Below are 18,786 nucleotides of genomic sequence, written 5' to 3'. Positions count from 1 at the left end.
TAGAGGCAAGTGGCAGACAGGAAGATGAAGTTTGCAATGGTTGGGATAAAAAAAAAAAAAACAGACTAGAACCTGAAATAAGGTTTCAGCAACCAGCTTATGAGAAATTAGGGCCTTTTGGAGTTATAAAAGGGAAATCATCCAATGCCAGTACACTCTGGTGAAGCCTAATAGCGCAAGACTCATTGAGTTCTCCTAAAAAAGTGTCTCTGATGTGTGTGAGAATGAGGTTATCAGTGCAATCTCGTGAAAGAAATGAGATGACGGGGGAGGGAGGGTCAAAAGGCATGCAGTAGTGAACAAACACCAGACCTATCAAGCTGGGTAAACAGGGAGAAGTACGAAAATAACTAAACTACAGGAAAGAAGAAAGAAGCCGATTCTTGAAAAGTTATTCTATAGCATACATGCTTAACAGCGAAGGACTCTTCTCAATGACAGCTCTGAAGGGCTTCCCTAGTTACCCAGACACCCACTGACTTGGGTGCAGACTAGCAACTCACCCAGAGGCCGTGCCCTATCAATAGCTTGAATGTCCATGAGGCCAGGCAGGTTTGCCCTCACCAAAATGACATTGGCACCAGTGTCCTTGTCAGCCCTGTGAATGCTGCGAGTTTGCCAGTCAGTCCAGTAGATGTAAGAGTCCAGCAAAGTGAGGCCATAGGGATGTTGCACTGGAGACAGCAGGGTGCGGCGGTTAGCACCATTGAGATCTGCAGCCTCAATCCGCTGAAGAAAGAAGTAAACATCAGCCCCCACAATCAAAACACTGATCCTCTTGCTAGCAATTACGATACCAAGTGGGTATAGAGCCTAAGCAAATTATATTATTCAAGTCCACCCCCCCAATAGCCCCTACTCTCAGAAAAGCTTATGTTCCCCTTGTTCTTTTGATAGCTTGAGCAAGAGCTTCAAAACAGCCTTCAGGCTACCAAAGACCAAACGACAAACAATGCTGAAGAACAGAATCAGACCTCAGTGTGTGCATCAGCCCAGAGCAGCTGGGACCCAGCCTTATCCACTGCCAGACCATTAGGCCAGCCCAGGTTGTTGCTGATCAACACCGCACGTCCAGACCCATCCATTCCAGAGCGTTCCAGCTTGGCATTCTCACCCCAGTCCGTCCAATACATATAGCTGGGGAAAAGACAGCAAGTATTAGGGAAACAGAGGTCAGAAGTCCTGTCCTAAACCCTGGCTAGCCTCTTGACGACACTAACCCCATCTCATGGTATAAAGCTATTGCTCGAGGGCTGTCCAGGTTCTGCCAGACCAACACTTTCCTCATGGAGCCATCAAGGTTGCCCACTTCAATCCGGTTTGTTCCTGTATCTGTCCAATATATCTTCCTGCCAATAGCATCCACAGCCAGCCCATCTGTAGTCAACAGACCTGAGAAAACAGCAAGGTTTATTGGTCAATGCTCATCCTCCCCAGTTTGTCAGGAACTTCTGGTGTTGCTCTTGTGCAACCAGGCTGTTGCTTTAGACTTTGCTTGCCCTTCCACCAAACATTTAGAGATTATTCTACAAAGGGCACCAGAGAATCTCTCTTTACATGATGCATGGAGAGGAGAGGCTCCCAGGCCAAAATCTCTCTTACCTGTAGTGATGATGTCCTCAAATTGTGAGCCATCAAGGGCAACCCGGCTGATTTTCCGCAGTGTGCTGTCTGACCAGTAAACCTTTCCTGAGCGGAAGAAGAAAATGAAACTTAAAGCCACAACACAATCAAACCAAAACAAACTCCAACAACCAAACAGCAAACCAGGTCTCTGACTAAATAAACTATACCATTCAAAACAGATCCGACCAACCAGAAATAACAGGAGCACAGGAATATTAAACTATAGTGATAAAACAGGGCAAATTATCTTTTTCCAATCCTCCTCCCAATATGTAGGTGCACTGGCACTCTACACTTTACACAAGGACAGAGGACACATAATATATTATCAGCTAGTAGTACAAAGTCCCACATCTAATATCTCAAAACGTTCCCAAGGACAGCAATTGGATCATCTACCTTATTGTACAACAGTGGGCTTACATCCAGCACAGCACCAAATGTTTAAGAGTCTCAACTCTACAGCTGTAAAAGGCCTCAGCAAGGTCTGTGCCTGGGTCTTTACTCAGACATTGAGATAGGAAGTCACTTGTCGCCTCTCAAACAAACAGACCTTCACGAGGATCCACTCCAATTGCAATGGTGTTCTTCATGGTGACATTGACTGAGACAACAACATCTGCAAAGTAGGGAATATCCAGAGAGACCATCCGGATGTCAGTCCTTCTGGCGAAGATCAAAAAGCTAGTCATTCCTGCAGCGAATTGAAAATGGACATATGTCAGTGAGGAACAAGTTCAGTCAAATGTAGGTGTAATGTAGGTATAAGTTGGCTGACTGGGGAAGTTCCACTGGACTAGAGATTAGCTAATGTTGTGCCCATCTACAGGAAGGGTCAGAGGGAGGACCCAGGAAACTACAGGCCTGCCAGTCTGACCTCAGTGCCAGGGAAAGTCATGGAGCAGGTGATCTGGAGTGCTATCATGAAGCACATGCAAGAAAACCGGGCGATCAGGCCCAGTCAACACAGGTTCACGAAAGGCAGGTCTTGCCAAACTAACCCGATCGCCTTCTATGACAAAGTGACTCGGCTGCTGGATGAGGGAAAGGCTGTGGATGTGGTCTTCCTGGACTTCATTAAAGCCTTTGACACAGTTTCTCACAGCATTCTGCTTCGGAAACTGTCAGCCTCTGGCCTGGACAGGCGCACACTCTCCTGGGTGGAAAACTGGTTGGAGGGCCGGGCCCAGAGAGTGGTGGTAAATGGTGTGAAATCCAGCTGGAGGCCAGTGACAAGTGGGGTTCCCCAGGGCTCAGTGCTGGGTCTAGCCCTGTTCAATGTCTTTATCAATGACCTGGATGAAGGCATTGAGTGCACCCTTAGCAAGTTTGCGGGCGACACTAAGCTGGGTGGAAGTGTTGATCTGCTGGAGGGTAGGGAGGCTCTGCAAAGGGATCTGAACAGGCTGGACCGCTGGGCTGAGACCAATGGCATGAGGTTTAACAAGGCCAAATGCTGGCTCCTGCACTTGGGGCACAACAACCCTGTGCAGTGCTACAGACTAGAAGAAGTCTGGCTAGAGAGCTGCCTGGAGGAGAGGGACCTGGGGGTGTTGGTTGACAGCCGACTGAACACGAGCCAGCAGTGTGCCCAGGTGGCCAAGAAGGCCAATGGCATCTTGGCTTGTATCAGAAATGGTGTGACCAGCAGGTCCAGGGAGGTTATTCTCCCTCTGTACTCGGCACTGGTGAAACTGCTCCTTGAATCCTGTGTTCAGTTCTGGGCCCCTCACCACAAGAAGGATGTTGAGGCTCTGGAGCTTGTTCAGAGAAGAGCAAAGAAGCTGGTGAAGGGGCTGGATAACAAGTCTTATGAGGAGTGGCTGAGGGAACTGGAGTTGTTTAGCCTAGAGAAGAGAAGACTGAGCGGAGACCTTATTGCTCTCTATAACTAGCTGAAAGGAGGTTGTAGAGAGGAGGGTGCTGGCCTCTTTTCCCAAGTGACAGGTGACAGGACAAGAGGGAATAGCCTCAAGCTCCGCCGGGGGAGGTTCAGGCTGGACATCAGGAAAAAAAAAATCATGGAAAGGGTCACTGGGCACTGGCAGAGGCTGCCCAGGGAGGCGGTTCAGTCACCTTCCCTGGAGGTATTTAAAAGACAGGTGGTTGAGGTGCTGAGGGGCATGGTTTAGTAGTTGATCAGAATCGTTGGACTTGATGATCCTGTGGGTCTTTTCCAACCTAGTGATTCTATGATTCTGTAATTTATTGAACATTCTGGAGATGACACTCACTTCAGTGAAAAAGGTGAAGCCTCAGGCAGATCTCAGCTTCTGGGGATTCTGGGCACAAAAGTTTACTGAGCATTATTGAGTCCTTCTTTACATCCCAGTTGAAAAGGAATGCACTCATAGAAGAGCTGCTTCTACTAATGCACATGGGAGATGGGAAATAGGAGTCAGGTTTTGGCTGCTAAGGAGAAAAATTGGATGTACTGTGGCCTGAAGCAGAGTGCCTTCCACAGTCCTCAAAAGGAAGGTTCATGGGAGGAGCGTGTACAGAGCTATTAAAGAATATAGTACCTTGTAGTTAAAAAAGAATCTACTTCAAGATTAGGGCAAAGCGCAGGGAAAAATGTGACATCAGTTTAGTTGCTAAACATGATTTCAATAAAAATCTCTTCTGTATCATCCAGCTACCAGCAAGCTTCTTCACAGTAATTCCCACTCAGATTGACAGCACAGGTATCAAATGAGTTTTCAAAGGGTAAAGCAGATAAGAACATAAAAATGAATTCTCTTCTCTAACAAAGCACAAGCAAAATATAGCTGTGATACAAAACCGCAATGAGGATCCTACAGAGAAGACTCACCAGGGGAGCAGGTCTTGCCATCAGACTGCAGGTTGATCCCAGTAGGGCAGGTACAGCTATAACCTTTTGGAAGGGGTGCCAAAAGGCACAGGTGACTGCAGCCCCCGTTGTGAACTTCACACGCTGTATGTACTATGGGAAGGAGGATGAGAAATCCATAAGCCAGTAACATAGGCACAAAAAAGGGGTGCAACAGCTACAGAAATGCATTCTAGAATGCCCTTAAATACCAAACTGAGGGTTATTCTCATGCTTTCATATTCCACTCAGAGACTTAAGGCATCGAGGGCTGACAGATGGGTCAGCTCCTTGCAGGAGAGCTGTGCCACATAGCAGAGCCTGAGCAAGCTCTCAGCTCAGTGTGGCTTGGGGCGAGCTCTGTACCTGGTGGCCTGTGCCGGTGGAAAACATGAATATCCATAAGATTCTCCAGATTGTCCTGCAGCGTTTCCCGAGTCTGCCCAGTCCTTCTATCTGCACTCTGGATGCTTTTGGCCTGCCAGTCTGTCCAGTAGATTCTCTCGCCATAAAGAGTAAGTCCAAAGGGGTGAGGCAGATTGCTCCCAATCAGCACCTGGTCAGATTACCCCCAGACCCCCAAAAAACATTACTAAGAAGTCACTAAGGGGAAGAGGTTTCCCTCGCCCCCTTCTCAACAACATAATGTACAGTCACAGCAAAATAAAAGTGATGGGGCAATGTTAGCCCTCAAATGGAAATTCTCTCATACACAGTTTGCAACTGAAAGGGAGCTCTTCTCTCCCAGCGAAAGCAGCTCAGCATGTCTTGATTTGGGGATTTCACTTCCAACTGGAAAGAGAGGCAGGGGCCATCGGCACTCTGTGCTCTAGGACTTACGTTTCAGGCTCCCAGCCTCCCCTCCACCCCCGCAAAGATGGCTTTCTTACCCTCCTGTTGCTTCCATCCAGACTGGCACACTCGATAGTCTTCATGCCTGCATCTGCCCAGTACAAGCGCTGTGACTCATAGTCAATGGCTAAGCCATTAGGCCATGTCAGGTTGGAGGAAATGATCACCAAGCGGTTTGAAGCATCCATACCAGCACGCTCAATTTTTGGGTTGGCTCCCCAGTCAGTCCAGTACATGAACCTGAACAGAAGCCCAGACATAAGTGAACGCCCACACTCCTTCACTGCCACTACGGCCAGGCAGTATTACAGAGGAGCAAGAGAGACATAGTGCTTTCTGGCCCTAGCAGCAAGCAACAACAGGCTAATATCGCACTCACGTCCAGCCTTAAGTTCTGGTAATGTACCTAAGATCATACTCCAGTTCACATACCTTCTACTGCCCATGTGCCAGCCTAATAGAGAGAAAAAAGTTCAAGATAATAGTTCAAGGTCTAAAAATTGGTGGACTCCAGTCTCCACTATTGGACCTTTATACTCCTGCTGCATTGGTCTTCCAGTAATCCGCTCCAGGGAAGAACAGTACACTTTTATTCAAGACCTTCAACGCTTCTAAAGCAATGGACAGCAAACTTCTTCCTATCTACCCTATCCCCAGCTCCACAAGGTCTTATGATTCGGAAGCAAAATCCATTATTGAAACCATTTGTTTCTGTTATTCAATTCAGGTTTGCTTTCCATGGCATAGTTGATCCTTCAATACTCTGACAGCACTTTGAAGCCAAGAGGCCTCCAATGTTACAGCTTGCTTCAGAGCAGCAGTCATTTATCTTAGGAGATCCTTCTGACTGAACTCTGGTTGATAAGCAGAGTTTGAATACATGTTCAACATAGATGTGAAATAAAGAAATAGAAAATACCTAGATGGCCTCATTCTCAATATTTTTGTACTAGATCTTTAGTCATTATGTCCCCAGGATAAACAAATGAAAACACCAGCCAGCTCCTGCAAGCTCTACAGCACAACAAGCAATTACCGCTGCTTATCTTGTTCCACTAGCATCCAAAATCAGTTCTCTAATTTCAGTCTTTGTCAGAATGTAGAACAATGGCACGAGAAAGACATTTGCACAAACCCAAAGAATCTTTAGATATGCAAGAATTGCCATGTTATCCAAGAAGAAAGAATCTCTCACCCTCCAACAGGGTCCACAACAATATCTCTAGGTCTGTCTAGGTTCTCCCATATTAGAACAGTTCTCATGGTCCCATCTGTGTTGGATACCTCTATCCGATCTGTTCCTATACAAGTCAAGAGAGAATGAGGAAGACATCAAAGACAACGTAATCAAGAGAGCTAAGACAAAACCATCCACACAACAACGCCTTCTTCTCATTCAGCCATCTCTGTTCATCTCTGGAAAACAAGTAAGAAACGTGGCTCAAAGCGTCAACTTCCATTAGATCTCTCAAGTCACTTCTGTGGTCATCACTGGTACAGAGTCCTGTACGAATCACAGAATTCCTGGGTTGGAAAAGATCTCTGAAATAATCAAGTCCAACCATACCTGTCCACTACTGAATCATACCTCTAAGCACTTCATCTACCCTTCTTTTAAAGACCTTCAAGGATGGTGACTCAATCATCTCCCCTGGCAGCCTCTTCCCGTGCTTGATAACCCTTTCCATGAAGAACATTTTCCTAATGTCCAATCTGAAACTTCCCTGGTGCAGCTTGACACCATTCCATCTTGTCCTATCACCTGTCACTTGGAGGAAGAGACCAACACCCACCTCTCCACAACCTCCTTTCAGTGAGTTGTATACAGTGATCAAGTTTCCCCTCAGCCTCCTCTCCTCTAGGCTAAACAACCCTAGTTGCCTCAGCAGCTCCTCACAGCACTTGTTCTCCAGCCCGTTCACCAGTTTTGTTCTTCTTCTCTGGACATGCTCCAGAACCTCAATGTCTTTCTTGTAGTGAGGAGCCCAAAACTGAACACAGTATTTGAAGTGCAGCCTCGCCAGTGCTGAGTACAGGGTCAGAATCACTTCCCTGGTCCTGCTGACCACACTGTTTCTGATACAAGCCAAGATGCCATCGGCCTTCTTGGCCAACTGAGCACACTGCTGGTTCATGTTCATTTGGCTGTTGACCAACACCTCCAGGCAGGTTTCCAGCCACTCTTCCGCAAGCCTGTAGCACTGCATGGGATTTTTTTGTCCCAAGTGCAGGACTCAGCACTTGGCCTTGTTAAACTTCATCCTGTTGGCCTTAGCCCATTGATTCAGCCTGTTCAGAATCCTTTGCAGAGCCTCCCAACCCTCAAGCAGATTGACACTTCCTCCCAGCTTAGTGTCATCGTGTCATCCACAAACTTACTATGGGTACATTCAATCCCTTCATCCAGGTCATTGATAAAGATATTGAACAGAACTGGACCCAACGCTGAGCACTAGGGAACACCACTTGTGACTGCCTCCAACTGGATTTAGCTCTATTTACCATCACTCTTTGGGCCTGGCCATCCAGCCAGTTTTTAACCCAGCAGAGGGTGTGCCTGTCCAGGCCAGTGGAGGCCAGTTTCTCAAGTAGAATATTGTGAGAAACAGTGTCAAAGGCTTTCCTGAAGTCCTAGTACACTACATCCACAGCCTTTCCCTCATCCATTAAGGGGGTCAACTTGTCATAGAAGGCAATCAGGTTAGTTTGGCAGGTCCTGCCTTTCATAAACCCATGCTGACTGGGTCTGATCACCTGGATGTCTTGCGTGTGGTGTGTGATAGCTCCTTCTTAAGTCTCCAAGGTATCTACGTATGCATGAGGGAACAACTAGAAAAGAATAATTTACCCTGCATCTCTCTGAACTATGACCCTTCAGCATGGAACATCCTCCAAATACTACCTACTGCTCCCCACGATACATTGTTGGAAGATAAATAAATGTACACCATCACAAGCTCTGCAGCAAGAAAATAGTGGCACTTGACCGCTAATATAAACCTTTCTATAGAATTAGTGCTGGGGATACTATAAAGAGAATTATACTAACTATACTCAGCTCACACTTTGTTAGAAGCACAGGAGATTAAACTCCACTTTTTTTGCTAGACAGAAACAGACAAATTTGGAATGAAACAGACAGAACTCTCCAATTGTTTTTCAGTTTTGATTATCAGCAATGAAAACAAAAGCAGAGGATTCCAGTACCTGCATCAGTCCAGTAAAGCTTGCCGGTGACCCAGTCAATTGCCAGTCCAGCTGGACTTTCCAGGCTGGTGTCCACAACGACCTAAGTGAAAACAAAAAGAAAAACTTCTTAGTGAGATTAGACCTTAGGAAGAAAGCACTTGGTCCAATGCACTGCCCATTCATGAACAATATTAACTTTCAATCAGCAAAAGCAATGCTACACAAAGGAGAGCATTAAGAACTTAGAAGTTCAAATAAAGTCTTACATTTGAAAAAATATCTACTTTACACTTTTGTTCAAATTGCAACTCCAAAGTCTGAACTCTGTTCTCCTCATTTATGGCAATATTTGCCTAAGGGCACCTGCAAAGGGCATTTCCAAGGAGAATGGCTCTTGCCATGCACATCAAACTTGTGTATGAAGTGTCCAGTGATCTCGTGGCTCTTATGAGCCAGAACTAAGCAAACTAATGAACAACAAATCCAGCATGAACTGAAGCTTCTCAGAAGGCCAATGTATCCCAGTGTGTTCATATCTGATGCTCAAAGAGTCTCCTGGCTAGATGACCTCCGCACATAGTTAAAACTGTACCTTCTGGTTTGATCCATCCCATTTTGCTCGGCTGATTGAGTCAGTGCTAACATCTGTCCAGTAGACATAGTCATCCTTTGAGTCCCAGTCTAGAGCCACAGCACTGCGAACATCAGCAAGGGGGATGACATCATCTGACAGGTCATCTGTGTCAAAGCTGATCCGACGGATGTCCATCCTTCGGGCAAAAAGCAGGAACTTGTCAAGACCTGATCAAAGGTCGAAAGGTCTTCTTTTAATTTCTCTAAGTTCAACAACACAGTCACAGACACAGACAATTCCCTGCTATATCCAACCTGAATCACTTGCATCATCTCTTACTGGCAAGTCACAGTGCAGGTTTTTATCGATAGTAAAATATCACGGTGGAGGAAATGAAACGGAGAGGAGGTGGGCAAGTGGTAAACAGTAGTAGGAAGCTGTCTCCTGAGGGTAACCTACTCTAAGGGAACAAAGTCAACCATATTCTTCAAAGAATGGCATAGCTCCCCCTCCAAATCAAACAGCTATGCCATCTCTTGCAAATTGAGGAAACAATTGGCCTAATTGTTCCACGTGGTTGCAAACCAAGAGAAGCTGGCAATCAAGAGGACTGATTTTTTTGTTCATCACTGACATAGCTCCAATGGGAGCTTTAGGGCAACAATCAGCTGTGTCAGGTGGCATGGCACCAGTAATAACCCTGAAATAAGGACCTAAGGATGGAACTTCTCTGTATTCCGACCCACCAAACCCAGGGAGGACAATGGGAATGCAGAGCAGGGGAATGCATCAGAAAGGTGAAGCATCCTCTGGCGGGGCCCTTAATGCTACTAACTCTGACTATCCAGCTGCATTTCCTTGGAAGCAACTGCTGCTGCTGCTTAGTCCCACCACCAACCCTCTACCACCCACTGAACATCTGAGCATGCAGTCTGTGGTCCCACCTCACTTACTCTGGGCGCAGGCATGGCTGCTGGTCTTGCGGAAGCCTGTGGGGCAGGCGCAGGTGTAATCCTTGCTGCTTGGCAGGCAAAGGTGAGTGCAGCCCCCATTGTTGGTCCCACAACGGTTTCTCCCTGCTCAAGTAGCCAAAAACAACCACACATAAAGCAAAGAATAAAGAAAAGAGGAAAAACGCAGTTGTGGCGAAGACCCACATGGATAAATTGTCTACTCAGAAGTTCACTGAGAATTAAAAACACATATAAAACCAAAGCACCAACTCCATTTGTAAGGCTCAATTTTAAAATGAACCATTTAACTCAATCCACTTCTAGAGCAGATTATGGCAATCGAAGAGGAATAAGGGAGGTGTCAGTCAATACTACAGCCCACTTAGGATTTTCTTCTCCCGAAACAGCTCTTACATAAACAAGCCACAAGTATTTCTTACTGCTATGTCTCCACTCCCATCGGTCAGCAGGGGGAGATGCGGTAACACCTAACACCAGGTCACTGGGATAGAGGGATCTCGACTAAACTGCCAAGCAGAGCAAGTTGTGTTGCAGCTCTGGCCAGAGATGGTGAAAGTGTCGATATGCTGGGTTCAGGCTTGCAATCTGTCTGCTTTACAGAGTGGTGGGTGGCAGCAGGTCTTCTAGTGGCTCAAATGGGTCTCTACCCTCTTTGCAGTTACCTGCTGGCTGGCGCTGAGGGTGCAGCGTGTGGATGTCCATAGGGAAATGGAGTTTATTACGAATGATCTCCTGATTCTTGCCTGTGAATTTGTTGGCACTGTTGATGCTCTTGGTGTGCCAGTCTGTCCAGTACAAACTGTCCTCAAACACGGTGATAGCAAATGGGTGCGGAAGGCCTGTAATAGACATCAGATTTATATAATCAGGTCCAATAGGACTCAGGCTAGCAAGGAGACAAGGGAAATATCTTTCCACCACCACAGTGAACCTGCTCAAATCCATCTTACACTAATATAACAGATAATTCCTTTCTCCTGCCCGCCTCAGCCTCAGTAGCAAACCCTGATCCCTCAGTGCTGGAAGAATTCATCCCACAATTAAAGAACAGGAGGTAAGCACAGAATCAGATGCCAGTGGCTCCAAAACTCAGAGTAGCAATGTGTTAGTCTGTATTCCTTACTGCTGAGAGCGTTCCCCTGTTACTTACCTTGGCTAATAACAGCCTTCCTATTCCGCCCATCAAGGTCAGCCCTTTCAATGACATGATGTTTGGCATCCACCCAGTACATTCGATGTCCTGCATAGTCAATGGTCAGTCCATTGGGCCAGAAGAGGTGTGTATCCGCAATGATACGCCGATTAGAACCATCCATGTTGGAATACTCAATGCGGGGAGTGTTACCCCAGTCGGTCCAGTAGATAGTGCTAGGAGAGGCAGGGAGAGAGACAAGCTAGAAAATTCGTGAACCACATATGGCACCCAGCATCACTCCTCATCAGAGCAGAACAGTATCAGCCCTGTGGGTTTGGGAACCTGGCAGGTTCCCAAAACTGGCAGTACAAAAAGAAGGCTTGACCCCGGAGGCAGTTTTTGTGACCAACGATGGGGTTTTCTTTGTCCACCTAGAAGTAGTTGCATGGAGGTCTCACTGGAGTTCTAAGTTTTCACTCACCCTTCCATAGGATGTAGAGCAATTGCTCGAGGCTTCTCCAGGTTCTGCCACAAAAGCACTTTCCTATGAGTACCATCCAAGTTTGCTACTTCAATTCGAGATGTTCCAGAGTCTGTCCAGTATAATTTGTCATGGATCCAGTCAATAGCAAGTCCACCTGTCTCCAGGGGAGAATTAAGCACAGAATGAAACCAGGAGCACAATCTGTTCAGAAAAATAGTTCCCTTTCCCTCTCGGCCTCAGAAGACAGTCCTTCTGTCTCTTCCCTCATAAGCCAAGATTAATTCACCTATTCCATCCAACTCACCCTCTTACTCGGGGAGATGCACTCCATTTTTGCACTCACCCACCCCTATACTCACACCATAGTCAGTCCCCAGGCTTTTGCCTTTCTGTGGTGACACACCTGGGCTCTCCAACCCCGTGGAAACCACCTCTTCTACATTGCTGCCATTCAGATTGGCCCTCATGATGCGATCAAGAGTTACATCAGACCAAAACACCAGCTCCTTGCTGTGGTGGAAGTCAAGGGCAATGGCATTTTCCAGGTTGTTCAGGAGCAGCGTATACTCTGAGCGATGAGGCAACACTTGTCTTATATCAATTCGATTGGCAAAGAGCAGCACTGGCTCTGGCCCTGAGAATATATGAAAAGACAGCATTAGAGTATTTTGACAGGATTCTGCCTACCGTTTCCTCTGCACCAAGTCCCAGAACATAGTTTTGCAGTACTGGCAGCAAGAAATCAACTCCCAAGTGCAAAGTACTTCAGAGAGCTGTTTTCACATCCTTGACACACAGTCCTTAATCAAGGATGAGCAGTTTTAAACCTTTTGGCAAACATTTAGTCAGTGGGAAATGATCGTTCCTATGCCCACCTCACCTCAGCCTCTGAAATCATACCACCAAGCAGCCACTTAGCAGCTAGACTATAGTCTCCTTTTACTACACCCACCTTCTAGCCACACAAACACACATGCTCTACCGTATCTTCTACCACAGATATGACACAGTTTAAAATCAGCCTTAGCCAGGTATAAACTCAGCAGGTACTTTCACTGCAGAGGAACAAAAAAAGAAACACAATATCAACACCCTTTACAGATTTCATATGAGGATTTACTAAGAAAATTCTAATTCTTTAAATGGAATTTCTAAATTCTCAGCTCCTACATTAGAAGAGCTGAGGAATCAAGTTAAATGAGCGTATAGATGCCCTTAAGAAACAGCAGATGTCCATACAGCAGCCACTCACAGCATTTAGGACTGGAGACCAGCACCACAGGGCACTCTATCAGGATGTGTGATACAACATCACTGACTGGAAAGATTAAGACACTTCCTGAACAGGGACAGAGGAAAGAAGCTGTTGTTGTCCCAGGGTCTGGATCACCAGGAATTACAAGGGGCTAGGAAAAGAAGGCAATGGCTATCTTGCTGGGAGGGCAAGGAAACAGTGAACTATCCTTCTAAAGTCAAAATCACACAACATCTTCACAGGCACTCACCAACAACTCGGTCATATATAATATAAATTCAGGTACTTCCTTTGCCTCATGTGAACAGCATAATGCTGCCAACGAAGCACTAGAGACAAAATTATGAGGACTGTACCAACACACACAGAGCAGAAAAAGGTTCAACTCCTCTTTACCTAGAGCTTTGCAGCTACGCTTGTCAGGTCGCAGCTCATAGCCTTGCTCACACCAGCACTGGAAGCCTCCTTCGCTGTTGGTGCAGCCTTGGCTGCAGTAACCTTCCTCAGCGCATTCATTCACATCTGCATGTTACAGAAAAAAGGAAGAAGTTACCATTAGATCATCAACAAGCCAGACAGTCTCACTGACAGCTTGCTTCTGCTTTCATGCTCTGTTTTGCACCCTATCATAGCCATGAACTTCAGGCATATCAAAGCAGCAGGGAGGAGGCTACCGCTCCAAAAACTCACCTTGGCATGATCGGCTGTCTTCCAGGAGCCTGTAACCTGTGTGGCAGGTACACTGCACTATCCCTCGCACCATCTGGCACTTCTGAGCACAGCCACCATTGTTGACATTGCAGTTCTCCTCCCCTGTTCGTGGACCTAAGAAAGGAACATGTGAAGATAACTGAGCTGAAACCACAAGGGAGCTGCTTGTGTCCTCAGCTGTCAGGTAGCAGTCACCCTTCAGAACATGCTGAGCAAGAGGAGGAGGACACAGGCTGTGCTGGAAGCTGCCTCTTCACAGAACTCTACCCTGCAGGCCACAGCCAAAGGGGACAAGGACGCTCAGAATAATATGCTTTTAGGATTCACTTTCTCTGCAGATTAACTTTGATACCTGAGATCATAACCTCATTATTCCTTGTCTGTTCTATGTAACTGGCAAAACAACCACGGTAATTCTCCTCAGTCTTCAACTCTCTCCCATTATCACAACTCAGGCTTTCTTCCTTACAAACACCCCTCAGCAACACCAGATAGACTCCCACATGTCACAGCGTCTCCATTTATGTTTAAGACTGAACTTGGAGAACTTACGGCAGTTTTGATGCGGGCTCTCATCACTGCCATCTCCGCAATCATTTGCTCCATTGCACAGCTTTCTCTGGCCAATACAACGCCCATTCTCACACAGGAACTGATCTGGGGCACACTGAGGGGTTCCTGCAATAGAAGAAAGAGAAAGTAAGCACACCACACCTTACTGATGGAACAACAGTAATGGTGAAGAAAAGGATACCGAACATTTTCTAATATTTGCTACAAATTTTACATAGGGGCAGAAATTGATGATTTCCTCTTTCCTTGAATTCAGCTCATCTTGCACTCCTTACTGTTCCACATATCTTTAAGCTGATTTGGAAGCCTGCAAACTCTCCTCCAGACTTAGTCCAATGTTGCTTTACTGAGAAGTTCAGCTATTTAGTTTCTCTCAGAATGACTGGAAGGTCCTGGCTTAGTTCCTTTTGGTTCCACAATCCTACTCACCGTGTGCAAGAGAGGAGTCAGTTCCTCATGTGATATGTCATCCCAGCACGGCTATGGACCTTAAACCCGCCTAGGAATGAGTGTCTTGTCCAGCCCAAACTGCATTGTGACGGACTTGGAATGAGATTTACACACATCTTTGAAATCTGAGCTCTGGCAACAGGATTTCACACATGAGCCACACGCTTCAACTTCTGCTGTTGGCAGGAAGACTCTGCAGAATTCTTTTAAGTAAAGTAATGCTGTTCGTAGGGACTTTGCCAATCTGTTTGTTCCTTCAGCAATAACTACACTGTCCTATTGCCTCATGGTTCTTGTACCTCTTCAGCTGACTTGGTTAGTGGTTTCCAAATCATCACCCTCTGATAATCCCAGGGAGACAACAGGAAAATATAATTACCAGCAAAGAAACAACTAGATTGGCAAGAGGAAGTTAAGTAAGAGGATTAAGAGGAAGTACAAGTAAGAACTAACAGACACACCAACTGGGAACATAAAGCCGAACCACGTGCAGATTCACTTTTCAGAGCAGAGGAATGCTTTATGTGAAGGATTCTGAAACTTGGACTGCATTTATTGTATCAAACAAAGATCCTTACATCGGCTGATCTCATAGTATTCTAGGAATCTTCTCTCTATGGCCAATAAAAATATAATTCTGCTCCAAATCCAAGAATTGACACAGGATTTTAACTCTTGCTACAGACATTGAGTCAGCACACTATTTTGTTTAGATAAGTCAGTACAGATTCTGCTTGGAACCAGTGAGTTAATTTTTACCTGATACCATCATAGATCTAAGGCAGAATTACACAACTGACCTTGCAGTAACAATAGCTGTAGTGCACCACCTCGGGTTTGGCTTGAAGTGGCGAGGTTGAATTTCAGTGGCTCTGGAAGTTTGACTTGACTTCTGGGTGGCAACTGTTCTTTCACCACCTCTAAATACCTTTGTTATCAGGAAACAGGGTTAGTGGCTTGTCTTTAGATACACTTGCTTTTTCCAGGATCACTACCATCTCCTGTACACTGGTGCTCCTGACAGCTGACCCATCAAAAGCAGCTGCTCTCAAATGGCTTCAAAGTGTGCCTCTCCAGGCCCCCTGAGCTACGCTGTCCTTGTAGAACACCTACTGTCGCCTCCTCAACAGGCTCAAACAAGGGCCCAGTTTCACAAACCCCTTTTGTCACTGCTAAACCCACTGTTTAAAATATACTGATCCAGAAGGGTCAGAATGTGCGGCTGGGCTCCACTTGGATAAATTCACAGACCAGTATACACTACTACCCAACAAGACCTACAGATATCCTGAAGGAATTAAGGACAATAGAAGGTTCTAGACATTCCTTGAATCCTACCATAACACTAGGCTCTGTTGAAACCCTCTTCTTCTCCTATAACCACTATAATATAAAAGAATGGCTGTATGCAAAATGATTACTAGAAAGACAAGACTCCCAAGCAAATATCCAAGGGGGAAGCCGACACTCTTAAATTCTAAAACAAAGGCTTTATCCTTCACTTCCACAAAATGCCCTTTGTGATTCTGCTGCCTGCTAGAACCGCTTGGCAATTTCACAAATGAACGTGAAAGCTATCCAGAAGGCATGAGCCAGACATAGCCCATTTGACAAAGGCTGCAACTTTGCACCCTATTAAAGTTTCCAAGTCTGAATGGAATTGCCTCAGAGCTCTGTGGTAATTCATAGTACAGGGACAGAGAAGGAAGATACAGAGATCTGGTATTTGACCAGAAAATACCATCACTTAAGGTAGTTTAAGCATACAGACTTGCACCTGCTTGCAAGAGTGTTAGACAGCCTATAGATCCTATTCCTTGGAGAATAGGATCTCTAGGTTGAACCCAGTGAAGCAATCCAAAAGAGACTTCACTACCTGTTACCCCCAGGATGAAAACATTAGCTATAAGCAGCAGGCCAAACCTGTGTTCTCACAGTTCTCCTCATCACTGTTGTCAGAGCAATCATCTTCCCCATCACAACGCCAGGACAGACGGACACAGCGCCCTGATTTACAGCGGAACTGGTCAGCTGTGCACATAGATGTAGCTGAGGGACCAAAAAAAGGACATCAGATAAGCAAGAAGGATCAGGAGAGACCCAATTCCAAAGCTAACAGACTCAAGCACTCTTTTGCATCTACAAAACTGCATGCTTCCACCAGTTCCCAGCACTCACTGCAATTCCTCTCATCTGACTGGTCATCACAGTCGAGGTCTCCATCACACCTCCAGCCAGCATTAATGCACAAACCACTGTTGCACATGAACTCTCCAGAGCGACAAGGCTGGTGAGATGCTGTAGAGATGGTAAAGAATATAAAGAGCAAACTCAGACCAAGGTAACACCCCCAAATGCCCTCAGCACCACCCTTACACTCCGCTATTGTGGATCTTGGTCCTGAACAGACTCCTCCTTAAAACTGCTTTAATTTCTGTACACATAAACGTGCTGACTACACAGTGACTCTCATCACTATTTTCACTTCCCTGAGTTAAAAAAAAAAGAAATCAAAGAGCCAGCCTATATGTGAATAATTAGATTCTGTCTGCACTGCAACACATTTTTAGCCAAAGCAAAATCCATTTAGGTTTGCAAGTCAGATGTTAGGACCAGTATATCACCCTGCACGAACTTACAGCAGTCAGACTCGTCAGACCAGTCCCCACAGTCATCATCACCATCACAATGGTAGATGTCCAAGATACAGCGTCCATATGCACACTGGAACTCCTCCAAGCTGCAGGTGGCAGCTGGAACATCTGATGCTATAAAGGGAATCAAAGAAAAAAAATGCCTGAGGTGGCAGGGCACATTCCAGTTTAGACGCAGCCATCTCAGTCTAATAGTGCACTAGCAAGTATACAATGGAAAGGTGTTGGAAATTACTAGCCGCTCCTGCATACGTCTGCATGACTTATTACTGAGAGGAACTTGAATACTGCTTGCGCTTCACTGAGAGGCGGGTTAAAGCTATATACAAGACACTTATGCAAACAATCCACTAAAAATAATAACAAAAATAAAAAATGTTAATATATAAAAACTAACCTTTCAAGAGCCATTATGTTCTAGAAATGGAAACAGTTATGAAGAAGGAAGGATTGACGGGAAAGCAAAAAAGTTGGAAGAATGTCACCTTCAATCTTATGCTTGAGACACTATGTCTTAGTGCTCTCCAGAAAGTATTTAAATTGTTCATTAAATCTGAAAAAAGTAGATACAAAACGAGATGGAAAATAAAGATACCCTTTGGGATAGCTCTATATTAAGGACTGAGGCACATCAGAATGCAAGGTTCAAGTATGGAACAATTCCTTTAAAATGTTCTCAAAAATACGCACTTGAAGACCAAAGGAAGCAAGCAAGCAGCGAGGTGCCCAGGTCTGCAGCTGACTTTTGAGGATTTCCTCCCTCCCTTTTCTCTCAAGCTGTCACCAAAACAAACTGTGCTTTATCAGTAAGAAGCATTGCCAGACAAGATGACCCTGGGCTAAAAAAAACCTTATAGGCAAGGATTTGTCTACTGTTCTTTGTTCAATTGTACACTACGTGGGAAGGGATGAAAAATATTTTGAGCCCCACAAAACAGAATGTGACACCCCTTCTCCTATTGACTACGGAATGAACTGCATGTTTCAGTCTTCCAACTGCAGAGCACTGAAAATAAATCCATTAAACAAAAGGGAAAAGAAAGACTGACAGTCTGGAAAGTGAGCTATGCCCGCCTCTCCAACCTGAAATAGAGAGCACAACCTGCAGGCATGCAGTAAGAACTTTAGTTCAATGAGTACACAGTGGCTGGATAAGAAAATGTGTGTAAATGTGTGCCTCGCCAAAGGAGCATTTAGGTGTGCTGAAAAGAAAATTAAGTCAGTGACTTAAATTCTCTTGTAGTGTTATCCAATTGTAACACACACCCTCGGAAGAAACACACACACACAAAAAAGAAAACCAAACAAAAAAGTACAGTCTAGTCCACCTTGACCTAGGCAAATAACAAGCAGGACTAGTGATAAGGGAAAGATGACAACCATATGGAGAAAGATAAGAAAAAGGGAGGTAGTCAGACTGAGGTTCTTAGTGAGTTACTTAAAATGCGTTACAGAGACAACTCCCAGCCAGGACTGGAG

The 18,786-nt window shown here is 45.5% G+C and overlaps 1 protein-coding gene across 4 annotated transcripts in view; it reads right to left on the bottom strand.

The window, feature by feature from the left end:
• The window catches only part of LRP4 (LDL receptor related protein 4), an 88,639-nt gene that overhangs the window by 17,772 nt on the left and 52,081 nt on the right, over positions 1-18,786 (bottom strand). For 3 of the 4 annotated variants that reach the window (XM_069857957.1, XM_069857959.1, XM_069857960.1), the window contains 22 exons: positions 17,293-17,421; positions 16,832-16,951; positions 16,577-16,702; positions 14,183-14,308; positions 13,610-13,744; positions 13,316-13,441; positions 12,068-12,298; positions 11,662-11,818; positions 11,196-11,413; positions 10,708-10,884; positions 10,025-10,150; positions 9,090-9,298; positions 8,516-8,597; positions 6,504-6,609; positions 5,347-5,548; positions 4,823-5,012; positions 4,439-4,570; positions 2,180-2,320; positions 1,603-1,689; positions 1,221-1,392; positions 975-1,137; positions 504-729 (listed from right to left, as the gene is read on the bottom strand). In XM_069857957.1, coding sequence (XP_069714058.1) covers positions 504-729; positions 975-1,137; positions 1,221-1,392; positions 1,603-1,689; positions 2,180-2,320; positions 4,439-4,570; positions 4,823-5,012; positions 5,347-5,548; positions 6,504-6,609; positions 8,516-8,597; positions 9,090-9,298; positions 10,025-10,150; positions 10,708-10,884; positions 11,196-11,413; positions 11,662-11,818; positions 12,068-12,298; positions 13,316-13,441; positions 13,610-13,744; positions 14,183-14,308; positions 16,577-16,702; positions 16,832-16,951; positions 17,293-17,421 — 3,381 coding nt within the window. The remainder of the gene's footprint in view (positions 1-503; positions 730-974; positions 1,138-1,220; positions 1,393-1,602; positions 1,690-2,179; positions 2,321-4,438; positions 4,571-4,822; positions 5,013-5,346; positions 5,549-6,503; positions 6,610-8,515; positions 8,598-9,089; positions 9,299-10,024; positions 10,151-10,707; positions 10,885-11,195; positions 11,414-11,661; positions 11,819-12,067; positions 12,299-13,315; positions 13,442-13,609; positions 13,745-14,182; positions 14,309-16,576; positions 16,703-16,831; positions 16,952-17,292; positions 17,422-18,786) is intronic. The other variant, XM_069857958.1, reaches the window with a different exon arrangement.

The sequence above is a fragment of the Phaenicophaeus curvirostris genome, chromosome 5, assembly GCF_032191515.1.
Source record: "Phaenicophaeus curvirostris isolate KB17595 chromosome 5, BPBGC_Pcur_1.0, whole genome shotgun sequence".
Classification (NCBI taxonomy): Eukaryota; Metazoa; Chordata; class Aves; order Cuculiformes; family Cuculidae; genus Phaenicophaeus; species Phaenicophaeus curvirostris.
The sequence above is the reverse complement of the archived record's forward strand: the minus strand, read 5'-3'. Positions and strand labels throughout refer to the sequence as shown.